Raw genomic sequence first — 21,458 nt, 5'->3', positions numbered from 1 at the left:
AGGAGGTGGATGGAGATCACAGTGGGTTTGGTTTTTATTCTCTGGTAGCACAGCCAGCCACTTATCAGTTTCTCTCAAAGGTGATGGATGGTTCGTGACAGACTATGTGGGTTAAGACTACCTCCCAGGCATATATACAACCGATGCTAATTCACCCAGCCACTAAAGGCTATGTACTCTCCCATTGAGTGGCATGTCTTCTGGTCATTCAGTGAGAGCTTGTCTGTCTCTGTGCCTTTGTTATTACAACAAGGACATGGGGAATTTGATTTGTATGCCCATGTGAGATTGTATTGTATTCCATTTTGTATACTGCGTTTTCTGTGTTGTAAACCAGTAGGCATACAGTACATACAGCATACCTTTTTCCTTTCCTCCCTGATCCAGCACAGCACTCAGTATTTCATGCTTACAGCCTTCATTGTAAAACAAAACGCCTTTTCAACAAGGTAATGCAATGGAATCTGCTTCTCATTCCATGTTGTGCTGCACCAGTTTCAGATTAACATAACCTTTTAACCTTTGTTTCCTGTGCATTTTTCAAGACTTGTGTTCTCAGTGAATGTTTAGCATCCTAACAGGAGTAGGTATCCCATTGACCATCTTTGATTCAGTACTATGAGCACAGGGCTTCTTTGCTTTGAGTCATCACGGTGGATTTTCCAGCTCACACAGCCGCTCAGAATAGTATAAACCCGTTTGAGAAAAGACTGAAATGGGAGACCCAGTTTTTTTGGGAGACTTTGATGGTTGAAGATATTTTGAAGTTAACATCAATGCGCTGCTGTGAATGTTTTTTATTTTATTTTTTTATTTCACCTTTATTTAACCAGGTAGGCTAGTTGAGAACAAGTTCTCATTTGCAACTGCGACCTGGCCAAGATAAAGCATAGCAGTGTGTGTGTGTGTGTGTGTGTGTGTACATCTGGAACACAACATATAACCCTATGCCTCCTTGTTGTTTCTTCTGTTTAATACACAGCAACAATTCAGTTTAGACCTGCCTATGTTAGTTGTCACTCGGAGGCTGGCCTTTCACAGTAAATAATAGAGTATTGTACTAGTGCCAGGATTCAAATATTTAAGACATGGACCAGCAGGCCGGCTGCTGTGTTGAGACTGATGGGTTGTAATGTAATATTGATGTTTGTAGCAGAGATTTGAGCAGAGGGGAATCGGCCACTATCTTAGACAGTAGCTCTTTCTTACATTGGCATGTTGTTGTTTTAGAGTGAATGGGTTTTTTATGTTTTGTTGTTTGATACATTTTGCATCAAACAGCATTAAATACGCTATAACAGCATTAAATACGCACTAAATACGCTATATTTAGCAGAATCTTAAATGTGTTCATGATCTATTATGTGTCCAGGATCAATTGTAAACAGTGAAGTTGTTTATCCACAAGACTGGTTTACACTCAAAACATTAATACGTAACCTCCTTTCGTGTCTTGTATAAAGACAATGAAAGGTGTTTTATTTATTTTTATTCGTGAAGTAAACTAACTCTAAACATCTGTCTGCTTTGAATGAAAGATAAAACGGTCCAGGCGTTTGCAAAATCCAGGGAGAGAGAGAGATTGAGAGTGTGAGAGAGAGGAGGCAAACAATACATTGGGCAAAGGAAATTGCTTGTTTACTTAAGATTAATGAAGTCTTTGGTACAAACTGTAGCTCTTACGACTGGGGAAATGATTTAACAAACCTCTCTGACAGTAATCAGATGTGTTGAAACAGCCCCAGCTAGACACTGGAACAGCTGCTTTCCATCGCCCATTGGAGCGAGGGAGGCAAGGAGGGAGGGAGGGAGTCTCACTCTTACAAGTACGTCCGCCAATCTCTGTTTTATTGGGGAGACTTGTAGTTACCATGGGCTGCAACTCTGGGGACCCCGGCAACGTTGTCATGGTAATTCCAATGTTGAGTGTGACGCCTTGGCCACGGTAACACAGCTGGCGATATAATGACACGGGGCTGCAGTGTAAACTTAGTGATATCCAGGTGGAGCGGAGCAAGGCTCTCTCCTCTCCTATCCAGCCCATCTAGGTTTGTCAGAGGGAAGCAAGTCGTCTCTTCTAGGGTCCCTAAGGAGGGCAGTAACTGTTGTTATGTATGTGTGTGAGTGGACTAACAACCACTTTGATGGTGCAATACCCCAAATCAGGACACCCAGTTATAGACCCAACAGCATGTCAATTTATTGGGTTATTTTTTTTTACCCGGTAAGTTGACTGAGAACACATTCTCATTTACAGCAATGACCTGGGGAATAGTTACAGGGGAGAGGTGAGGGGATGAATGAGCCAATTGGAAGCTGGGGATTATTAGGTGAGCATGATGGCATGAGGGCCAGATTGGGAATTTAGCCAGGACACCAGGGTTAACACCTCTACTCTTACGATAAGTGCCATAGGATCTTTAGTGACCACAGAGAGTCAGGACACCCGTTTAACGTCCCATCTAAAAGACAGCACACTACACAGGGCAATGTCCCCAATCACTTCCCTGGGGCATTGGGATATATCTTTTTGAGACCATAGGAAAGGGTGCCTCCTACTGGCACTCCAACACCACTTCCAGCAGCATCTGGTCTCCCATCCAGGGACTGACTAGGACCGTATGTTGACTAGGACCGTAAGGCTGTATGTCTTAGCTTCAGAAGCAAGCCAGCAGTGGAATGCAGGGTGGTATGCTGCTGGCAATATATCATGTGTGGTATAGAAAAGGAGAAGGTGTAACACATGGAGGGTTGGCTATCTGAAGGCTGTATGTATCAATACAGATATCCTCAAGTAAAGTGATCAAATGTTGTTTTTTAAAAGCTCAATATTTGATCTCATTGTGCCTAGATTGATTTGACCAGTTTTTCCATGTCCAGCTCGGCGCCCTGTCTCTGCCAGCAAAATATTTTATCAGTTGGTGTTTTTATCCCCCTGGAAGACTGTGGCAATAAGAGTCTGTGACTGCAACAGGTTATTCTGTATTCGTGCAGCTCTGATTTTTTTATTTAAGTCAGTTAAGAACAAATTCTTATTTACAATGACGGCCTAGGAACAGTGGGTTAACTGTCTTGTTCAGGGGCAGAACGACAGATTCTTGTCAGCTCGGGGATTCAATCTAGCAACCTTTCGGTTACTGGCCCAACGCCCTAACTAGGCTACCTGCTGCCCCATATTAAAGGATATTGTGTTCCCCCAACTGCAGAATTTCCCTCTCATTACTATTTCTGTTTCATCTAGCAAGGGCCCCAGTTTGAACTTCTGTTTTCTGGAATAGAATATTTGCAAAAGTGTTTTGACACTGTAATATATAGGTATCAATGGCACAATTCATCCTCTATCCTGCTCTATAGATAAACACAGACACTTGACAATGGTAGAATTTTCCCCCTCTCCCTCCTTGGTTGGCATATCTTTTGTGAGAGACAATCTCTCTGAATGACATGGCAATATGTGCATGGCCAGCACCAGAACTAATCAGTTGGACAGGTGTTTGATTTACATTGGGGCATGTTTTCTTGACAGGACCTCCTATGTGTGCATGCGCTTCCCAATTCTTTTTAAAACTAGAACGGCTAGGCCTCGATGGACCCCTGCTTCAAGCTAATGAGCAGTCATTCTGAATGCAACATTCTAGCAGTGTGATTAATACATGTCATGTACAGTTGAAGTCAGAAGTTCACCACTTTATTTTAAGAATGTGAAATGTCAGAATAATAGTAGCGAGAATGATTTATTTCAGCTTTAATTTCTTTAATCACATTCCCAGTGGGTCAGAAGTTTACATACACTCAATTAGTATTTGGTAGCATTGACTTTAAATAGTTTAACTTGGGTCAAACGTTTCGGGTAGCCCTCCACAAGCTTCCCACAATCAGTTGAGTGAATTCCTCCTGACAGAGCTGGTGTAACTGAGTCAGCTTTGTAGGCCTCCTTGCTCGCACACGCTTTTTCTGTTCTGCCCCCACATTTTCTATAGGATTGAGGTCAGGGCTTTGTGATGGCCACCTTGACTTTGTTGTCCTTAAGCCATTTTGCCTCAACTTTGGAAGTATGCTTGGGGTCATTGTCCATTTGTAAGACCCATTTGCGACTAAGCTTTAACTTCCTGACTGATGTCTTGAGATGTTGCTTCAATATATCCACATAATTTTCCTCCCTCATGAAGCTATCTATTTTGTGAAGTGCACCAGGCCCTCCTGCAGCAAAGCACCCCCGCAACATGAGGCTGCCACCCCCGTGCTTCACGATTGGGATGGTGTTCTTCGGCTTGCAAGCCTCCCCCTTTCTCCTCCAAACATAACGATGGTCATTGTGGCCAAACAGTTCTATTTTTGCTTCATCACACCAGAGGACATTTCTCCAAAAAGTACGATATTTGTCCCCATGTGCAGTTGCAAACCGTAGTCTGGATTTTTTATGTCGGTTTTGGAGCAGTGGCTTCTTCCTTGCTGAGCAGCCTTTCAGGTTATGTCGATAGGACTCGTTTTACTGTGGATATAGATACTTTTGTACCTGTTTCCTCCAGCATCTTCACAAGGTCCTTTTTTGTTTGTTGCAGTTTTTGCACCAAAGTGCGTTCATCTCTAGGAGACAGAACGCGTCTCCTTCCTGAGCGGTATGATGGCAGCGTGGTCCCATGGGGTTTATACTTGCATACTATTCTTTGTACAGATGAACGTGGTACCTTCAGGCATTTGGAAATTGCTCCCAAGGATGAATAAGACTTGTGGAAGTCAAAAAAAACAAATCTGAGGTCTTTTGATTTTCCCATGATGTCAAGCAAAGAGGCATTGAATTTGAAGGTAGGCCTTGAAATAAATCCACAGGTACACCTCCAATTGACTCAAATTATGTAAATTAGCCTATCAGAAGCTTCTAATGCCATTACATCATTTTCTGGAATTTTCCAAGGTGTCTAAATGCACAGTCTACTTAGTGCATGTTAACTTCTGACCCACTGGAATAAGTGGCCAGCCACTTTCTGACTTTCTGACTAAAATTAGAAAATGTAGTTAGCTAGACTCTCTTACCCGTATACATGGATGGATGCTTCTCCCTGTCACGGATGCCATGGTTGTCCTTAGTTTGAAGATGTAATCTGGAGACAGGTGTTTTATACAACACAGCCTTCTGTGTGCTCTCTTTTATTTGCAATCAAACGCCACAATTTTCTCCATCTCTCCTTAGCTATCATACTCTAATTTCACTGATTTCAAAACTCGGTCCTCCAAAAAATGGAGAGCAACACTTATGCAGCTCCACTATGTGATATCTTAAAAAAAAAAATCTGCGTTAGAAAGGATTACATACACATAGTGGAAAGCTCATATTATAGACAGAAGCGAGCTCCATGGCAGGCCAATCCGAGCTCATCTCTTGGCATGTCCAGCCCACTCATTATCTCAGCTAATCATGGCTAGCGGGAAGGTTTCTGACTTTTTCCATGGCTAAACCAACTAGGCTCGTAATTGAACCATTTTATTCGTATTTACAGATGACATACAAGTGTGTTATTAAGGCAAACGAAAGTTCACATGTTCCAGAAGGCATTTCTGCCCCAAAAAAGTTTACGTTCAAATGGCGCTACTGTGAAGTAGTGACGCGCGACATATGTCTAGTTTCCTGAAACACTTCACATTTTGGTGTTACAGCTTGAATTTAAAATTGATACAAATTTAGATTTTGTGTCACTGATTAACAATACCCCATAATGTCAAAGTGGAATATTTGTTTGTGTTTTTTTCCTCTCTCAAATTAATTAAAAATGAAAATCTGAAATGTCTTCAGTCAAAAAGTATTCAATCCCTTTTTTTATGGCAAGCCTAAATAAGTTCAGTAGTAAAAATGTGCTTAACAAATCACATAAGTTGCATGGACTCATTCTGTGTTGAGTAATAGTGGTTAACATAATTTTTTTATGATTACCCCATCTCTGTACCCCACACATACAATTGCAGTGAATTCAGAAAGTATTCACACCCTTTGATTTTTTCCCTATTTTGTTGTGTTACAGCCTGAATTTAAAATGGATTAAATTGCGATTTTCTGTCAATGGCCTACACACAATACCCCATAATGTCAAAGCGGAATTATGTCTTTAGAAATGTTTACAAATTAATAAAACATGGGGGTTTGGGGGTTTCCAATGCTTCACAAAGAAGGGAATCTATTGGTAGATGGGTAATAATAACAATAGCAGACATTGAATATCTCTTTGAGCATGGTGAAGTTATTAATTACACTTTAGATGGTGTATCAATACACCCAGTCACTACAAAGATGCAGGCGTCTTTCCTAACTCAGTTGCCGGAGAGGATGGAAACCGCTCCGGTTTTTCACCATAAGGGCAATGGTGATTTTAAAACATTTACAGAGCTTAATGGTTGTGATATGAGAAAACGCAGGATGGATCAACAACATTGTAGTTACTCAACAATACTAACCTAAATGACAGAGTGAAAAGAGTGAAGCCTGTACTGATGTAAAAATATTCAAAAAATGCATCCGGTTTGCAACAAGGCACTTAAGTAAATAACTTTTTGTCCAGAATACAACGCGTTGGGTCAAATCCAACACCACACTTCACTGAGTACCTACCACTCTTCATATTTTCAAGCATGATAGTGGCTGCATCATATTGTTGGTTCACCATAACATGATGCAAGACAATAACCTAAATCACTAGGCCAAATATACACTGGAGTTGCTAACCAAGATAACATTGAATGTTCCTGAGTGGCCTAGTTACACTTTTGACTTAAATCGTCTTGAAAATATATGGCAAGATTTGAAAATGGCTGTCTAACAACCAACTTGACAAAGCTTGTGTGCAATGCTCTTAGAGACTTACCCAGATAGACTCACAGCTGTAATAGCTGCCAAAGGTTGATCTTGATTCTGTAGGGGGAATATTGGTAGCACACTTGAGGACATTTTGCTCCGTTGAAATAATTTCCTTATTTATTTCTAGACAGATGTAAAATTCTTCTGTTTTGACTAATTTAATAGAGTGGGTTAGGTCTGATTTATACCAAGTTAGCATACCCCCAGAGTCTCTTCCCTGTTTCACACCTGGTACAGTAGTTTGGTGGATGGGACTACCAGCTCTCTGTAACCTAGATGGCAACCGGTGGGTCCGTCTCCTCTATACCATGTCTATTGTAGGATGACAATGTCTGTATTCCAATTTATTTGATGAAGTCTGGTTCCTGCTCTTTCGACCAAAGGTAGATGACCTAAGACCTTGTATATTCCAGGATGAGATAGCAAAAGCATCCGAAAAATAATCAGAGTCAGCGAAACGGCGCCTCTCTGTCTTACTATATCTAGCCCATGTATCTGATGCTGTCTGGACAAAAATAAATGATCAATATTGAAATATTTGATTTGGTTGGGCAAGGAGGTATGTTAGATGTGCCAGGCCCACTAACGCCTGCACATAACACCGGCCCTTAATATGTGTCTTATTAGATCATCAAATAAAACGATCAAACTATTTTGTAGTTTACTAAATTAATTGAATTGAATAAAGCTGACTATAATAGAAGGCCCTTTCCGCTGTCAGCCCTCCACCCCTACCCTCCTGCTACGCCTGCAGCATAGCGCCCTGTGGTGGCCCCTCCTGAGGGCCTGCAGTCTCCTCTGGAACCTGTCACTGGCCAGGATGTACAGCATGGGGTCCAGGCAGCTACTCACGCTGCACATGGCCTCGAAGAACTCATAGGAGGCATAGAGGACGTGCACGTTGGCGGGAGTTACCTGGTCGTGGATCCTCATGAACACCAGGGTCATGATCATGACGTGGTAGGGCACGAAGGACACCACGAACACCAGCAGGGCAGCGGTGATGAGCAGCAGGGGCTTCCCGCCACAACCCCACTGACACCCGCCACAACCCCTTCTCTTTCCCCGGGGCATTCCTCGTAACACCCGCACTGTCATCACATAGAAGGCCAGCATGACACTGAACGGCAGGGCGAAGCCCACCAGAGTCCTGATGATGGAGATGGTTTTGACGTAGACAAATGGACCCTGGATGTGGTCCATGCACACGGTCACATTCCCCGGTCTCTGGATAGCGAAGGTCACAAAGAGTTCAGGGATGGAGCCCAGGAAGAGGAAGACCCAGACGCAGGCGGAGCAGAGCTTGGCTTTGCCTACGTCCCACCACTGGCGGGAGCTGATGGGGTGCACGGTGCCGGCGTAGCGATCGAAGCTGATCAGAGTGAGGAAGAGAATACTACCGTAGATGTTGATGTTGAAGAAGATCTTCTTGAGTTGGCAGATGGTCTGGATGTCCTTGAGGAAGGGCCTCTGGAGGCTGAAGTAGATGGTGAAGGGCAGGGTGAGGATCCAGGCGGAGTCACACATGGCCAGGTTGAGTAGGAACACGTTGCTGGTGGACAGACTACGTGTCCTCCTGAAGCAGGTGTAGTTGAAAAGCGCCGCCACGTTACCCAGGATGCCCAGGGACAGGGTGAAGGTGAAGAGAACGAGGAGGACGTAGCAGTACCAATGGCCGTTCTTAAACTGGCTGCAGAACGCTTCCGACTGGTTTTTGGGCAGGAACGGTACTGTGGGGGTGGGAAAAGACAATAGATAGCCACTTAAAAACGTATTGATTTCAAACAGCTTGCATTTACCCCAAAACATTACCTCTGGTGTTGTGGGATGGGGACATTTACAAGATCACTTAATACAGTATAAAAACATAATCAAGGGTAGCCTTTCATGCCATATATAATTACATGCATTTCAGTTGATCCACATCAAGGTTATTCTAGCCAAGGTTCAGCCAGGATATATTATTATCATTAAATCAGGTAGAGTCCCCTGCCTGCCTGTCTCCAAACGTTCTCAACCCCATCCACCCCCTCAGTCCTGCTGTGACCAGTCACCAGGAAGTGACAGCCTGGCTATTGTACTGTATGTGCTGAGAATAATGAGCCCGGGATTCCACTGTTGATCTATTACCTTCAATATGGAAACGTGCTGTTTGCTTTCAATCAAGACTGGCTATTTATGTTGACCATGCATGCAAAGGTTACATGAACTTTCATCACATTTCAACATAGTGTCTGTGACGCTGAGAGTGATAGGATAGTTTTCTCTCTCGATTTTTAGCGATGTAAAGACTAATTCTGAACTTTATACACATGGAATGCCTTAAATGTATTTTTTTGTGGACATCTTGCATTTTCTGTCATCTTTCTCATCACAAAACTTTCCAAACATACTGATAAGCATTTTTCAAATTAATACTATACCCATTCAAAAGACCACATTAGGTGCATCAAAGCTGGGACTGAGAGACTGATAAACAGCTTTTATCTCCAGGCCATCAGACTGTTAAACAGTCACCACTAGCCGGCCTCCGTCTAGTACCCTACAGTGAACCTTAGTCACTGTTACTAGCCGGCTACCACCCGGTACTCTACGCTGCACCTTAGCGACTGCTGCCCTGTGTACATAGTCATTGAACACTGGTCACTTTAATAATGTTTACACTAATTTACCCACTTTATATGTATATACTGTATTCATGCCTCATCATATAAAGGTACTTCAGTATACACCTTTTCTGTTCATATACTGTCCATACTGTCTATACACACCATTATTTATATATATATTATTATATACATTATACAGTATGTATATATATTTATATTCCGGACTCTGACATTGATCGTTCTGATATTTCTTAATTTCTTATTTAAAAAATCATAATCAATTGGATTAAGTGGGTATTGTTTTTTATTGCTAGATATTACTGCACTGTTTGAGCTAGAAACACAAGCATTTTGCTGCACCTGCTATAACATCTGTGTACGTGACCAAAAAACTTCAACACCAATAACACAATAAATAATGTTTTGATGGCCACAAACTACCGTCATTGCTCAAAAATATATGTATGAATGTATCTGTACAGGTATACACCATGATGTGTCAGTGAATCATAATGTGGGTGTGAAATGATGAATGAGGAGCTGTTCTTACCCTGTTTAATAAACAGCGAGTTATTGATGAGCAGTGGTATCATGATGACAGGAGTGACAGTGTTCGGGTCTCAGGTCTCACTCACTCACTCATTCTGTCACTCACTTAGTTGAACACCTCCACCAGCTGTGTACTTCTCATCAGTCTGGGGCTGAGGCTGGTAACAGGCTGCCTGTCTGTGTGTGACGCCCACTGTGTGTGTGTGTTTTTGATTGATTGCCTGCTCCAGTTTGCCAATGTGTGTTTGTATTTTAGCTGTCTGGCACCAATGTTCCTGCTTGTTGTCAGAAAAAGATAGGAGTGTTTTTTGTCTTTTTCAAATCCTGTTTTTGTGCCATGACCTTTGTTTAATGTTCATTATCATTTATCATTCCACTGATTTGCTAGAATTAAACAGGGGAAACCAGCGTGGTCATGCACATATCACGTTTAATGATTTCCACATTTACATGATGGTCAATATTAATGCTGTATAATTAAAAAAGGGGCCCCTTTTCAGTTCTATTGTACTATCACTATATTACCACTAGATGGAAACAACCACACATTTTAGAATTTTGATGGAAGCTGTAGTCACCAACAGTCAGAGTTTCAAAATTGAATCAAATTTTATTTGTCACATGCTTCGTAGACAACAGGTGTAGACCAACAGTGATTTACCAACAGTAAATGCTTACTTACGGGTCCTTTTCCAACAATGCAGAGTTAAAGATAAGATAAAAAATGACATCAAAAATAGAAATTGTGACAAGATGAATAAATACACCTGTGAATAACGAACAAAAATAAGAGTAAAAATAACATGGCTATGTAAAGGGAGGTACAAGTACCGAGTCGATATGCAGGGGTACTAGGTAATTGAAGTAGCTATGGACGGCTCATAATAATGGCCAGAATGGAGTAAATGGAAGTGTATCAAACACATGAATGAGTTTGTTACCATTCTATTCACTCTATTCCAGCCATTAAAATCCATTCCAGACATTATTATGAGCTGTCCTCCCCTCAGCAGCCTCCACTGCTGTACATATAGGTAGGGGTAAAGTGACTAGGCAACAGGATCGATAATAGACAGTAGCAGCAGTGTATGTGGTGTGTGTGTGTGTGTGTGTGTGTGTGTGTGTGTGTGTGTGTGTGTGTGTGTGGCGTCAGTATGCAAGTGTGTGCATGTTATGTGTGTGTGGGCGTATTTAGTATGTGTGGGTAGTGTGTGTCCAATGTGTGTGCATAGAGTCAGTGAAAGAGAGTTGGTGCAAAATAGAGTAAATGCAGGAGGTCCGGGTAGCAATTTGATTAGCTATTTAGCAGTCTTGTTTAGAAGTCTTATGTCTTGGGGGGAGAAGCTGTTTAGGGTCCTGTTGGTTCCAGACTTTATGCACGGGTACTGCTTGCCATATGGTAGTAGAGAGAACAGTCTGTGGCTTGGGTGGCTGGAGACTTTGAATTTTTTTTGGGCCTTCCTCTAACACTGCCTGATATAGAGGTCCTGGATGGCAGGGGGCTCGGTCCCAGTGATTTACTGGGCCATATGCACTATACTCTGTAGCGCCTTGCGGTCGCATGCCAAGCAGTTGCCATACAGTACCAAGCAGTGAACCAGCCAGTCAAGATGCCCCAGATGGTACAGCTGTAGAACTTTTTGAGGATCTGAGAGCTGTCATAACTCTCCCGTGAGAATCCAAAGATCAGGTTACAATGGATCAACATCTACCAGATCCCTCTCACCCGCAGAGGGGAGGAGGGATTGATGTAGGGGTTTTGTGACACCTCACGCCCGGTTGTAAATTGTATGTAAATTGGACTCTTTTTGGTAGTGATGATTGGAATGTTCCTTTGTTAAAGAGTGTCCAAAAGTGAACACTGGGACAATATTTCTAACATCTGGATGTGGGGAATGATGAGAGATGGTCTACGGAAAACTAATGTTGATTTTGTGATGTCATAAAAAATGGTATAAAAAATGTATGACAAAAATATTGTAACTTGAACAGTATACACACTGTATATGTCAGGTTTTCGTCCTTACGCGTAGGAAATATCAAGATGATGAGAATATTTATGTTAAGATATGAATTTGATTTGAGTTTTTACGAGATCATAGTTTTGATGATACATTGCCCAGTAAGTAGCCACGCTCGAGGGAGCTCAAAGAGTGTGTCAGCATGATGGAAACGCCACCTTTTTGCCAGAGTGTATAAAGGATGAGTTGAGAATTAACATATCAGACCAGAAGGACTCTAGCTGCAGCCTAGATCTCCATTGGTTAAGACGAGGTGAAGATGGCAAAGTAGCCTCTCTAGCAATCAATGTTACGGCTGAGTAGCTGTTCTAAGTACTGTATGTAAGAAAGTGAATTTAAGTAGGACCATCCTATTACTCTCTTCAAATCCTCATCAACTACACTGCTCTCATCACCCCACTGGGGATCATCGACACAGCTGATTAGCTGTGTTCAGAGGACCCCTCTTCCTGGGAATGAAAGTAAACAAAACCCTGCTAGTCTGCTTCAGACTACAGGACAAGGACATTGTGACCTCTTGTGTACAATCAGAGCCTTACACTTAAGAGCTCGGGAGAAGGCCAACGGAACCCTTTTCACGAAGGCATGGGTCCAAAAGAGATAAATGACGAAGGAAGACATACAAACACGTAAATACATTCATTACTTCTTACCCCAAATGGGCGGTGGTTCGAGGCAAAGTATCATGATTACTGTGAGTGTAGTTCCAAGTATATAAGTTTGTCTCTCTTTGATTCTCCCTTTGTTCCTCTCTACTCCTCCCTCTTTTGATAAACAAGCAGTCATGTTGTTGTTAGTCCGCTAGGGACCTGTTTCCATCGTATTAAGTTTCTAATCAATAACCTATACCGTGTGTGTGTGTATCCTGTGTTATCATGTAGTTAGGTAGTAATTCAATAATTAAATACATTTTTGTGGTACGGAATGATCATTAAAGCTGGGGTTGGTGCATATGCAAGGAGTATGTGACATTCAGAATTATGAGACTGATATTAGGTAATATTAATAAATGACTTTTATCGATATATATCTTATATATCATCTAAAGTTTAATTTGGGAAATTGTAACTAACTCGTTAAACAACTTCTTCAGTGGTGCCCTAAATCCTAATGAGTTAACTGTTACATGATTAATTTAATCGAGTAACAATTAAACCTAGTTAGTTGATTTGATACATAACAGTCATCAGATGAATGTTTAGTCATGTCACAAAAGGGCCCATGCCAATTATTTTCAGGCTTTTGAAGGGGAAGAGGCGTTGTCGTGCCCTCTTCACAACTGTATTGGTGTGTTTGGACCATGATAGGTCTTTAGTGATGTGCACACCGAGGAACTTGAAGCTCTTGATCCGCTCCACAACAGCCCCGTCGATGTGAATGGGGGTGTGCTCGGCCCTCCGTTTCCTGTAGTCCACGATCGGTTCTTTTGTCTGACTGATATTGAGGGAGAGCTTGTTGTCCTGGCACCACCCTGCCAGGTCTCTGACCTCCTCTCTATAGGCTGTCTCATCGTCGTCAGTGACCACCGTTGTGTTTTTGACAAACTTAATGATGATGGACACGCGGCCACGCAGTCGATGTTTGAATAGGGAGTACGCTGTACCTCTGAGGGGCCCCAGTGTTGAGGGTAAGCATGGCGGATGTGTTGTAGCCTACCCTTACCACCTGGGGGTGGCCCAACAGGAAGTCCAGGATACAGTTGCAGAGGGAGGTGTTCAGTCCCAGGGACCTTAGCTTAGTGATGAGCTTTGAGGGCACTATGGTTTTGAATCTTGAGCTGTAGTCAATGAACAGCATTCTCAGGTAGGTGTTCCTTTTTTCCAAGTGGAAAAGGGCAGTGTGGAGTGCAATAGAGATTGCATCATCTGTGGATCTATTGGGGCGGTATGCGAATTGGAGTGGGTCCAGGGTGTCTGGGATGATGGTGTTGATGTGAGCCATGACCAACCTTCCAAAGCATTCCATGGCTACAGATGTGAGTACTACGGGGCGATAAGGGAAAGGGGGATACCTAGTCAGTTTTAGACAGCTTACCTTGGCATTCTTGGGCATAGGGACTATGGTGGTCTGCTTGAAACATGTAAATTAGGGATCATCCACCAGATTCAGCCGTGGGACGAATTTTTCTTGATTGGATGGTCGGGGGGCCGGAACATAATTACAAATAATTTATAGACGGACTATTGACCGCAAGAAGCCCAAACAGATATAATGTTTGGCTAAAACATAATCATTTGAAACCTTGATTACATTTGTATATGATCTCTATTACAGTATGTATGGAAATACTTGGGAACAGATTTCTTAAATTAGAATCACTTGGAGCTGATTTCCTGGTGTTTTTAGTCTATTATGTCCAACAATAAAAATACAAATAAAAAATACAAAACTTGGGTGGCAAAATAAAATCACCCGCGTGTCAAATTCGGCCCACGGGTTTCCATGTCCGAGCAGCCATACACAAGCCTAAGATCACCATGTACAATGCCAAGCGTCGGCTGGAGTGGTGTAAAGCTCACCACAATTGGACTCTGGAGCAGTGGATACGCGTTCTCTGGAGTGATGAATCACGCTTCCCCATCTGGCAGTCCGACGGACGAATCTGGGTTTGGCAAATGCCAGGAGAACGCTACCTACCCAAATGCATAGTGGCAACTGTAGAGGAGGAGTGGAGGAGGAATAATGGTCTGGGGCTGTTTTTCATGGTTCGGGCTAGGCCCCTTAGTTCCAGTGAAGGGAAATCTTAATGCTGCAGCATACAATGACATTCTAGACGATTCTGTGCTTCCAACTTTGTGGCAACAGTTTCGGGGAGGCCCTTTCCTGTTTCAGCATGACAATGCCCCTGTGCACAAAGCAAGGTCCATACAGAAATAGTTTGTCGAGATCAGAGTGGAATAACTTGTCTGGCCTGCACAGTGTCCTGACCTCAACCCCATCGAACACCTTTGGGATGAATTGGAACACCGACTGCGAGCCAGGCCTAATCGCCCAAAACCAAGCAAGTCCCCGCAGCAATGTTCCAACATCTTAGTGGAAAGCCTTCCCAGAAGAGTGGAGGCTGTTATAGCAGCAAAGGGGGGACAACTCCATATTAATGCCCATGATTTTGGAATGAGATGTTCGACGGGCAGATGTCCACATACTTTTGGTCATGTAGTGTAGATCCCAAATTCACAAATCCAGTAAGGCTACATAAGAAACACTTTAAAAAGCAATGAGTCTGATGCAACAGATCAGAACGTTTAGCTTACAATGTTGATAAACTACTATTTCTTCACATTATAAGCGCAGCAATGCGCACAAGGCAGTAGGCTACTTGCAAATGTTCATTCCATAATGCAGTTAGCGGGACAATGCACATGCGAGGGATTTCATGTGACAGATAAAAATATCTGTTTGAAATTTAGAAAGAGAGGATATCTAATTGGCTACTTTGAAGCAAGGTAAGACATGCTTAATAATATATATTAAAACGTTCATGTTTCAAACAATGAAGTATATTTTTTTTAAAGGCATTGCCTACTGCCTCCAGCTTATCGCAAAGTGCTGATGAAGTTTGAGATGCTGCAGCAGCTGCTTTTGCCTAGTCTGACAGATTTTCCGCTCAACGTCGCTGTATCTGTATGCTGTACGTGTGTGATAAATAAGATACATAACGGATATACTTTAACCTACACACATGCCAATTTAATGCCACTAAATTATGGAAATTAACCTATAGACGGATAAGCATGACCAGTCAAATGTATTTCCATCGATGAATAGGATAAAAATCGTTATTTCTCAACTTTGTTTTCTTCTCCCGGACAATTGGCCGGTGACAATTTTATTAATCGGCTTCTCAATTTCTTTTATAGGCCAAAAGCCGGCTATTACCGTCTAATGGAAACCCTATCCTGTATTGACGCTTTGCCTGTTTGTTCATTTATCGGAGGGCGTAGCGGGATATCTTATAAGCGTCCAGCTTAGTTTCCCGCTCCTTGAAAGCAGTAGCTCTAGGCTTTAGCTCAATGCAGATATTGCCTGTAATCCATGGCTTCTGGTTGGGATATGTATGTACGGTCACTGTGGGGATGACGTCGTCAATGCACTTATCAATGCACTCATCAGCCGGTGACTGATGTGGTAAACTCCTCAATGCCATCTGATGAATCCAGGAACATATTCCAGTCTGTGCTAGCAAAACAGTCTTGTAGCTTAGCCTCCGCTTCATCGGACCACTTCCGAATTGAGCGTGTCTCTGGTACTTCCTGTTATAGTATTTGCTTGTAAGCAGGAATCAGGAAGATAGACTTACGGTCAGATTTGCCAAATGGAGGGCGAGGGAGAGCTTTGTATCCGTCTAGAGTTTTTTTCTCTCTAGTTGCACAGGTGACATGCTGGTAGAAATGAAGTAAAACTGAGTTTTCCTGCATTAAAATCACCTGCCACTAGAAGCACTGCCTCTGGGTGAGCGTTTTCTTGTTGGCTTATGGCCCTATATAGCTCGTTGAGTGCGGTCTTAGTGTTAGCATTGGTTTATGGTGGTAAAAGCCAGCTACGGAAAATTGTTTGCTTGCGCGTGTGGATTTAAGTGTGTGTGTGTATGTGCCTGTGTGTGTGCGTGGCTGTGTGCGTGTGTGTTTCCAGCCTGGCTGAATGGTGTAGAAGGGGTTCATGAATCACTCGTTATCAGGCCTACACTGATTGGCTCCGAGAGGCTTGCCACCGTGTTCGCTGGCTGGGCTGGCCACTTTAAGAGTCAGATCTGCCGATACTCTGCAGGCTGCACCTAGATCAGAGCTAGGGCTTACTGGCACTGCAATTAAATTAATCCACACAAACCAATTCAATTATGGAGCTGTGATGAACCTCGAAAAACCACAATCCACACTAGCTAGGCACCTGCACATCGATTCGTCCACAACTTTACAACTGTTTGAATGGGGTTGAACACAATTTGGTTTCAGGGAATGTAGCCAATTTAATCTCTTTCTTCAGTATAATGGTACAGTATGCCACCACTGCTTTGTTGTATCTTACACAGTACATGGTGCATTGAGTAGTGGAGACCTCAATTTGTCTTCTGTATACAGGCTGTTTAAGAATGCATTTCAGTATGAAAACCCAAACACACACACAGTGTCTGTACACCTGAAGGGAGATAATGGATATCTTTATTATGGACGTAAAGCAGCATTGGAGAACTCCATCTCTCTGATGCAGTCTCAGCGGCTTTGGTTTTATTAGGGAGAATGAGGTGAGCGAGCTGAAATTAAACAGCATGTTAGGCACTCGGAGAGAGGGAGCCGGAGAGAGGGAGCCTTTGGCCTTGTGGTAATGGGAAAATAAACGGAGCATTGGGGTCCTGTCTTTGTGGCTGCTACTGCGTGTGGACACAACACTACACTGTAGCTACACAACACTACACTACACAACACCCCTCCCAGGGGCTGCAACTCTTAGAGATACTGGGGCAGACCAAAATAAAGAGTTGTCTCTGAGAGAAGCAGGCTGCTGGTACTGGGTTGGCACTGGCTGAGGTTTCTGAGGAGGAACCAGAAGGAGAGATAAAAGCCTGCTGTGTTTGTTAGTAACACCTATATTTTAGAGGGGCCTCCCGGTGGGGAGAGAGGACTTGGGGTCAGGCTCACTGACATGGCATTATACTGTACTGTATGAGCACTGAGCAGCAGGAGTGAGATCAAAAGTGTGGTATACACTAGCCATAGTCTGATTGTACATCCCCAAAGAAAATAACATTTTCTGTTTTGCAGTGACATTAGCTTAAGCCACTACTCATGCAACATGTTTATGTTTAGAGTTGTCATATGGATTATATTGCCTGGTTTGAATATATTCATATTATTGCCATGCAACATTTCATCTGAAATAGATGGCTGTCAAAATGATACAAGCCTTTTAGGCTATGCACTTACTATATTATTTTCTGGGCAACGCAATCCATGGATTAACTTAACAGATGGATTCATTCAAATTCCAAAATAACAATGTTGTAATGGAATGTTGTAAGTGTCTTCATAAACTGTGTAGAGGATCTCTGGCACCCGAGGCCAGCTGTGATGATGTATTCTGGGCAGAAGGTGGACTGCCTGAATCAATCTCATGCTCTAGCAGAGAGATATTTCCCAGTAATTGAATTCCCAGCCAGAAGAATGGAAAACACCACAGGTCACAAATATCAGCATAATCTATCTAATCATGCTGAACTGTCCTCATGGAACACAATCAAGGCAGCATCAGTGGCTTGGAACACAACAGGGTCTCAGTCAGATTGCTAAAAATCATGTTACCTGTTTAGACCAAAAAGCCAGTGATATACTAAAGAGCACAGACAAGGCAGTGATTCCCCTATATGCATTCAGCAGTGGCACCTTTGCCGCTGCTAAATCGCGGCCACCACTGCAAAAAATAAAATACAAAAATAAAAGGTATAATTATATACAGTACCAGTCAAAGGTTTGGACACACATACTCATTCAAGGGTTTTTCTTTTTTTTACTATTTTCTACATTGTAGAATAATAGTGAAGACATCAAAACTATGAAATAACACATATGGAATCATGTAGTAACCAAAAAAGTGTAAAACAAATATATAGATTTTAGATTCTTCAAAGTAGCCACCCTTTGCCTTGATGACAGCTTTGCACACTCTTGGCATTCTCTCAACCAGCTTCATGAAGTAGTCACCTGGAATGCATTTCAATTAACAGGTGTGCCTTGTTCAAAGTTAATTTGTGGAATATCTTTCCTTCTTAATACGTTTGAGCCAATCAGTTGTCTTGTGACAAGGTAGGGGTGGTATACAGAAGATTTGGTAAAAGTCCAAGTCCATATTATGGCAAGAACAGCTCAAATAAGCAAAAATGACAGCACATCGTTACTTTAAGACATAAAGGGCAGTCAATTCCAGAATATGTCAAGAACTTTAAAAGTTTCTTAAGGTGCAGTCGCAAAAAACATCAAGTGCTATGATGAAACTGGCTCTCATGAGGACCGCCACAGGAAAGAAAGACCCAGAGTTACCTCTGCTGCAGAGGATAAGTTCATTAGAGTTAACTTCACCTCAGATTGCAGCCCAAATAAATGCTTCACAGAGTTCAAGTAACCGACACATCTCAACATCAACTGTTCAGAGGAGACCGCGTGACTATCTATCTAATCTATTAATTTTAAATTGTTGATTACTTCTCCTTGCTATTATCATTCACCTGATTATAAGACAAAACATGTGAAAAAATGTTTTGCTAACGTATGACAGGTGTCCCTGGCTCGCGGGTTTACCTGAGAGAGTTTCCCTGGGCAAGAAAAGGTTGAAGATCCCTGTACTAAGGAGATGCCATTTTAGAACAGTCACCAAAATAAATGGCAAGGTTTAGTTCACCAAAATAAATTGCACTGAAATTGGAAGGGAGGATATAGTGCTCCAGAATGGTCTTTAATCATAATTTCAATGCTTTAAGGCTGAGTTTCTGACATGTTTATTTATGTGTATGAACATAGCCTATCATTTCATCCTTGTTTGTTGAGCCCATATTTGCTGGTACAGCAGACACGGGTTGCATCTAAAATGGTAGCCTATTCCCTATATAGTGCACAACTTTTGACTAGTGGTCCTGGTCAAAAGTAGTACAATGACTGAGAGAATATAATGCCCAGTGAATGGACCCTGCCACTGAAAAGGTTTGTCGTCCTCATGCCCTCCTCCTATAGGTCGATATCTGCGTCTGAAAATGTTCCGTGAGGATCATGGCTCCTGGATGACCATGTTCTTCAGCACCATCCTCTTCCTCTTCATCTTCTCACACATCTACAATGTGATCCTTCTAATGGCAGGAAGCATGGGGTAAGCCACCACTCAATGTCTCATCCTTCTCTCTCATTCTCTCACTGCTGCTTTCATTTGTTAGAGCCTCTGTCTTTCTCAGTCCCATCAATCACCTCGAGACTTTAATTCAGGGGTGGAGGAGATGGAGTTGGGGTGGGTGGGTGGGTGGGTGGGAGGGAACCTGAAAGATCACCTTCAGCACCACCATAACTCTTCAATGATGATCAGGGCGGCCATCTTGGTTTATTGACTAATTAAAGTCAAGAGTCAAGATGGCTTCCCCTTTACCTGCTGTTCTACTGGTTTACCTACACTCAATGGGTAACCAGCTGCAGAGCCGTGTCAGTCACACATATCAAGCCAGTGACAGGAATCCATTTTAGCATTTGATGTTTCAGTCAGAGAGAAGCTTCCAGTTAACAACAAACGTTCCCACAACTTTAGAGAACGTACCCTTAACCTCTCTTGGGTACGTGAGACGTTAGCGTCCCACCTCTTCAACAGCCAGTGAAACTGCTGGGCGCCAAATTCAAATACAGAAATACTCATTATAAAAATTCAGAAAACAAAACATATTTTACATAGGTTTAAAGATTAACTTCTTGTGAATCCAACCACAGTGTCAGATTTAAAAAATGCTTTACGGCGAAAGCATACCTTACGATTATTTGAGAACATAGCCCAGCAGACAAATCATTACAAACAGTAACCAGCCAAGTAGAAGAGTTACACAAGTCAGAAATAGAGATAAAATTAATCCCTTACCTTTGATGATCTTCATATGGTTGCACTCAGCAGACATTCATTTACTCAATAAATGTTCCTTTTGTTCCAAAATCCTCCATTTGTTTGCGCGTTTTCTTCAGTAATCCACAGGCTCAATTGCAGTCAAAACAGGCAGAAAAAAATCGAAATTGTATCCGTAAAGTTCATAGGAACATGTCAAACGATGTTTATATTCAATCCTCGGGTTGTTTTTAGCCTAAATAATCGATCATATTTAAACCGGACAATAACGTCGTCAATATAAAAGGTCAACAACAAAGGCACTCTCTCGGTCGCGTGCATGAAAAAGCTCTGTGACACTTTAGGGTCCACTCATTCAGACTGCTCTTACTTCCTAATTTTTCAGAATACAAGCCTGAAACAATTTCTAAAGACTGTTGACTTCTAGTGGAAGGCATAGGAACTGCAATTTGAGTCCTAAGTCAATGGATACTGTAATGGCATTGAATAGAAAACTAGAAAACCAAAAATAAAACGACTTCCCGAATGAATTTTTCTCAGGTTTTCGCCTGCCCAATTCAGTTCTGTTATACTCACAGACACTATTTTAACAGTTTTGGAAACTTTAGAGTGTTTTCTATCCAAATCTACCAGTTACAGTGGGGAGAACAAGTATTTGATACACTGCCGTTTTTGCAGGTTTTCCTACTTACAAAGCATGTAGAGGTCTGTAATTTTTATCATAGGTACACTTCAACTGTGAGAGACGGAATCTAAAACAAAAATCCTGAAAATCACATTGTATGATTTTTAAGTAATTAATTAGCATTTTATTGCATGACATAAGTATTTGATACATCAGAAAAGCAGAAC

General features: G+C 42.2%; 2 protein-coding genes across 4 annotated transcripts in view; one reads left to right on the top strand and one right to left on the bottom strand.

The window, feature by feature from the left end:
• LOC139539746 (transmembrane protein 117-like) overlaps positions 1-21,458 on the top strand; it is a 90,715-nt gene that overhangs the window by 9,875 nt on the left and 59,382 nt on the right. For 2 of the 3 annotated variants that reach the window (XM_071342982.1, XM_071342986.1), the window contains one exon: positions 19,745-19,877. The exons of the other annotated variant lie outside the window; for it this stretch is intronic. In XM_071342982.1, the coding sequence (XP_071199083.1) occupies positions 19,745-19,877 (133 nt within the window). Of the gene's footprint in view, positions 1-19,744; positions 19,878-21,458 lie in introns of those variants that run through there. 3 annotated transcript variants of the gene reach the window in all.
• On the bottom strand, positions 7,565-14,068 carry LOC139540504 (P2Y purinoceptor 1-like). The gene is made up of 3 exons (XM_071344391.1): positions 14,061-14,068; positions 13,354-13,631; positions 7,565-8,577 (listed from the first exon to the last, which is right to left on the bottom strand). Exons 1-3 carry the CDS (start codon positions 14,066-14,068, stop codon positions 7,565-7,567), a joined length of 1,299 nt encoding a protein of 432 aa, XP_071200492.1.

Source organism: Salvelinus alpinus, chromosome 15 (assembly GCF_045679555.1).
Source record: "Salvelinus alpinus chromosome 15, SLU_Salpinus.1, whole genome shotgun sequence".
In the NCBI taxonomy this organism is placed as follows: Eukaryota; Metazoa; Chordata; class Actinopteri; order Salmoniformes; family Salmonidae; genus Salvelinus; species Salvelinus alpinus.
Note: the sequence above shows the minus strand (reverse complement) of the source record. Positions and strands in the feature narration are given on the sequence as shown.

Coding starts and splice junctions, on each gene's coding strand:
- LOC139540504 (XM_071344391.1), bottom strand. Junction 8,578..13,353: donor CAAGAGCTTCAAGTTCCTCG/GTGTGCACATCA, acceptor CCACCCCCACAG/TACCGTTCCTGCCCAAAAAC.